Below are 5,335 nucleotides of genomic sequence, written 5' to 3'. Positions count from 1 at the left end.
TTTTTTTTTTTTTTTTTTTTTTTTCTGCCCAGTATCACATACTGCATTTAGTTTTCACGTCTCTTTAATTTTCATCTTTCCTAATCTGGAACAGTTTCTCAGTCTTTTGACATTGAAGAATTTGAAGAGTACAGCCAGTTATTTTATAGAATATCCCTCAATTTTGATTCTGTTTTTTTCTTTCACAAACGAGTTGTGGGAGATGTTGAATTCTTTTAACCATTTCCTTATTACTTTTAATCCTAAGGTAAGCAAGATCAAGGAGAGTTGTAGTCAAAATGCAGATTAGTTTTTCCCTTCTTAAAGCTCTCAGTGGATGTCTTCGTTGAAAAAAGTATATGGGCTGGGCAGTGGCTAATGCCTGTAATCCCTGCACTTTGGGAGGCCAAGGAGGGCTGATTACCTGAGGTTGGAAGTTCAAGACCATCCTGGCCAACATGGAGAAACCCCGTCTCTACTTTAAAAAAAAAAAAAAAAATTAGCCGGGTGTGGTGACACATGCTTGTAATCCCAGCTACTTGGGAGGCTAAGGCAGAAGAATCGCTTGAACCTAGGAGGCGGAGGTTGTAGTGAGCCAAGATCGCACCACTGCACTCCAGCCTGGGTGACAGAGTGAGACTCTGTCTCAAAAAAAAAAAAAAATATATATATATATATATATATATATGTATATATGGTTACTGCTTAAAATTGGTGATTTTTTTTGTTCTAATTATCTGTTGCTTTTAATTAGCAATATGATGTGTTGTTTTTTGGTTGAGTTGGAGTCTCACTCTGTTAACCAGGCTGTAGTGCAGTGGCACAGTCTAGGCTCACTGCAGCTTCCGCCTCCCGGGTTCAAGTGATTCTCCTGCCTCAGCTTCCCAAGTAGCTGGCATGCGCTACCATGCCCAGCTAATTTTTGTATTTTTAGTAGAGATGGTGTTTCACTGTGTTGGCCAGGATAGTCTCAATCTCCTGACCTCGTGATCCGCCCACCTCAGCCTCCCCAAGTGCTGAGATTACAGGCGTGAGCCACTGCACCTGGCCTAGCAGTATGATCTTATATTAGTTGCTCTTTACCATGGATATACTAGAGTTAGGTGGATGGTTCCCTTTGCCCCTCAGCAGAATTTTTTCTGGACCTTAGTTTTCTCATCTGTGAAATGGTATCATTAGACTTCTTTCTCTAAAATATAAGGCATTTTTTCACTTACTAAAAATAAGGTTGATTTAAGTCAAGAATATTTACTTAAGTTGTGCTCATGTTAATTAGAATGTTAAGTTGCTTCCATTATTAAATCATCTTTTCTTCTCTTTTAGGAATTGCTTCATGTTTGGCTGTTTTCTCAGCACTGATGAAATAGCATTTTCTGACCCAACACCAGATGGCAAGTTATTTGCAACCAAGTACTGCAACACTCCTAATTTCCTTGTATATAATTTTAATAGTTAAAGTTGATTTCAGTTATAAAGGAGTTACTATCTGGATAAGTTGAGAGAGCTCCTTATTATAAAATAGAGACTATTTAATAAATATCAAAATAAAAAAAACCAACACTCTCACTCATATACACACACACATGTCACAGTTTTGTTCCTTATGAGTTGAAAAGTCAGGAATAAATTTGTTGAAAATTATCTGGGGATTCAAAGAAAAGAAAAATCTTTGAGTGATTCACTGATTAGCACTCTGAATTTTTAATTATGAAACTTTGTAACTATAACTGGAAAATTACCTGACTCTTATGTAAGAGTATTGACAAGCGGTTTTTCTCTAGAAATGTGACCTAGTCTTTTATAAAGCACACTCTTGGACCAGGATTATCTAATGCCACATCAGAAGCAAAAAGGCAAATTTAAATTTGGGCAAGTAATTTCTATGCCCAATTTGTAAAGGGAATTCCTGAATTTTTCTTTTTTTTTTAAATTGAGGCATGGGTCTCACTACGTTGCCCAGGCTTCTGTGGAACTTTTGGGCTCAAGCGATCCTCCCAAAGTGCTGGGATTACAGTCATAGCCACTGTGCCCAGCCTAATTCCTGACTTCTCTATACAAAGTCTTCACTTGATAGGCACTCATCTGTTGTAACTCAGTTTGAATATCTTTAGAAAATGTTTAGAATTTCTTATTTGTAACAAGATGGTAAGGAATAAGATTATCCCATATGCATTTCTGTAGAGCAGAATTCTATAGCTTAATGTTTAATCTTTTTGAAAATAAAATTAAATGTTTACCTGTCATCAGATTTAATTAAAATTATACTTGGTAATTGCACTATTATCATTTAGTTAATTTTTGTTGTATGGAAATATTGGTAGTACTACTTTAGGAACCTGTTACAATTGATGTCATTAACAAAATGCCTAGTTGGATTAGATGTTTCATTTTCTAATTTTTTGCTTGTTTAAAATGCACCTTAACTTGTTCTGAGATACCTGGCAAAAGTCTTTACAAAATGTATGGTAATAGAACCAAGGTTAGTAAATATACATAGGCTGGTGGATCAGAGACCATGGAACTGTGTAAATACACTTAAATGTTCACACATTTTTCTAGTGTGATTCTTGGATACTTTAAAAAGCAAAACATTGTTCAAATTATTTTGATTCTAAAAGATCATTCAACTGCTAACTGGCAGTAAGATTATAGGCAAGTCGTTTTCCAGATTGTGATTATATGTAGAAACTATTCATCTGCATTCACTTTATTTGCATATAAAACATGTTTCCAAAATTTAAAAGCCTGGGTTCCCAAAAGAATGTGGAAGTATTAAAATGTATGTAATTATGCAAACATTTTAATGCTATTTTCTGCACTTGTTTCTTTTAATTATTTAAAATTTTTAATTAACATTGTTTAATGCTTTTGTGATGAATCAATTAAAATTCTTTAATATTTTATACAACTAAATCTGATTTTGATTATATTCTATTATGAAAATTGTATGTTACATAAAATTCAGATAATACATAGAGATGACCAAAAGGCTTCCCATAATCCTTTTAGTGCCTATTACTTTAGATAAACTAAATACATATGCAGTTATTTTGCATCTTGCTTCAATTCAGTTTGTCTTAGATATGTTTCAAGAACTTAGATATATTTCAAGAACTATTTCTATTTTAAATATTTAGCATGATTTGCTGTTGATACTCTTGGCTTGGTTGGGTGTTTTTTTGTTTTATTTTTAAGTGTAACACATACAAGAAGCAAGTGCACTGACAAGGTCTCAAAGCAGTGATACCCCAGTGGCAATGAGCACACCTACCACCCAGATCTTGGTTGGTTTCTTTCTTTTTTTCCCACCGTGGGCTGAAGTGCAGTGGTACAAACATGGCTCACTGCAGCCTCGACCTCCCAGGTTCAAGTGGTCTTCCCGCCTGAGCTCCCTAAGTAACTGGGACTACAGGTGCGTGTCACTACGCCTGTTTAATTTTTGTATTGCATTTTTAGTAGAGACAGAGTTTCACCAACGTGCCCAGCCAGTCCTTAAGCTCCTGAGGCCCTTGAGCTCCTGAGCTCAAGTGATCCTCCCACTTCAGCCTCCCAAAGTGCTGGATTATAGGTGTGAGGCACTGCACCCAGCCAGATCTTGCTTACTAATACCTTCCTCCACAGAAGGACCTGGGGCTCTTGGGAGAAATGGCTCATTCTAGGGATAGGGCAATGAACGTACAAGATGAGCCTAGATCACCTTGTACAGCAAATCCCCCCTTATCTGCAATTTCACTTCCCACAGTTTGTTACCAAAAATATTACATGGAAATTTCTAGAAGTAAGGAATGCATAAGTTTTAACTTACCCACCATTCAGAGTAGCCACAGTGGGTGATAAGTGCTCAATTAAGATGGAAAAGGCATCAAATTTGTCAGCAGAAGACACACAGACACATATTCCAATTGAGGGCAATCAGGTTCAGTACTGTCCATGGTTTCAGGCATCCTCCTGGCAGTCTTTGTCATAAATTGTGCCCATATATGTGTATGTCTATTTCTGCCTGTTTATTCTTACTAATCTTATATAGGTTATATTTATGCCAATATCAGACTGTATTAATTATAATATTAATGTTTGCTATAGTATTAGTACATGGTCCCACCTTTTTTTCTTCAGGAATAGTTTGTCTGTTCTTGGTCTTTGCATTTCCATTTACATTTTAGAATCAATTTATTCCACAAAAAGCTACCAACAACAAAAAAGCCTGTTGGGATTTTACTGGAATTGTGTCAGATATATAGATCAATTTAGGAGGATTGATTATTTGATAGTTTTTTTTTTTTTTTTAGACGGAGTTTTATTCTTTTTGCCCAGGCTGGAGTGCAATGGCGTGATCTCAGTTCATTGCAACCTCCGCCTCCTGGGTTCAAGCGATTGTCCTGCCTCACCCTCCAGTAGCTGGGATTATAGGTGCATGCCACCACGCCCAGCTAATTTTGTATTTTTAGTAGAGATAGGGTTTCACCATGTTGGCCAGGCTGGTCTTGAACTCCTGACCTCCAGTAATCCACCCACTTCGGCCTCCCAAAGGCTGGGATTATAGGCATGAGCCAGTGTGCCCAGCTGATACTTTTTTTTTAAGCCATTGGGAAAAGTGTTTTAAGTTACATCTTGTTTGCTGATACATAAAATACAAGTTTTCTGTTTTGACTTTGTATTCAGCAATCTTTCTAAACTTATTTAATTCTAATTTATTTTTATCTACATAATGTCTATGAATGTTATTTCTTTTAGAATCTTACAGCTTTCATTTTTTGTTCTTAAAATATTGCATTTCTAAGATCGCCAGTCTAGTACAGTGTTGAATAAAAGCAATAGTAGGGGACATACTTGTTTCATTGCTGATATAGGTAAAGTTTTCAACATTTTACTATTAAATATAAGGTTTACTATAATTTCTTTGTAGATAAATTTCTAATATTAAGGAAGTTCTTCTGTCTATTCCTAGTTTTCTAGGAGGCTCTCAAACATCTTGAGCAGATACTCAGATTTTATAAAAAGTCTTCTATCTTTGGAGATGATTTTGATTTTTCTTCATTGTTAATATGGCAGTTACATTGTTCTTTGAATGTTAAAGCAATCTAGCTTTCCTGAACTAAATAAACCAAACCCAACTTGGTCTTGATGTCTTTCTTTTTTATGTTACTAGCTTCAGTTAACTAATTTTTTTTTTTGGACTTTTCATGTGTTCATGAATAAGATTGGGTATCTGTAGGATCTGTAGTAAAGTTTTTTCACTCATGACATGTCTTTTTTCTCTATAGATTAGTTTTGCCTAGGGGTTTATCAATTTTGTTAGTATTTTTAAAGACTGGCATTGTTAATCCTATCTACCATAGATCTGTTTTCTGTTTCC

The 5,335-nt window shown here is 35.5% G+C and overlaps 1 protein-coding gene across 2 annotated transcripts in view; it reads left to right on the top strand.

Annotated features, from left to right (window-relative positions):
- ESCO2 (establishment of sister chromatid cohesion N-acetyltransferase 2) overlaps positions 1-2,892 on the top strand; it is a 30,754-nt gene extending 27,862 nt beyond the window's left edge. For both annotated transcript variants that reach the window (XM_011944582.1, XM_011944580.1), the window contains exon 11: positions 1,303-2,892. In XM_011944582.1, the coding sequence (XP_011799972.1) occupies positions 1,303-1,435 (133 nt within the window). In that variant the 3' untranslated portion in view covers positions 1,436-2,892. The remainder of the gene's footprint in view (positions 1-1,302) is intronic.
- Positions 2,893-5,335: the final 2,443 nt, after the last annotated feature.

Source organism: Colobus angolensis, unplaced genomic scaffold (genome assembly GCF_000951035.1).
Source record: "Colobus angolensis palliatus isolate OR3802 unplaced genomic scaffold, Cang.pa_1.0 Scaffold233, whole genome shotgun sequence".
NCBI classification, from domain to species: domain Eukaryota; kingdom Metazoa; phylum Chordata; class Mammalia; order Primates; family Cercopithecidae; genus Colobus; species Colobus angolensis.
The sequence above is the reverse complement of the archived record's forward strand: the minus strand, read 5'-3'. Positions and strand labels throughout refer to the sequence as shown.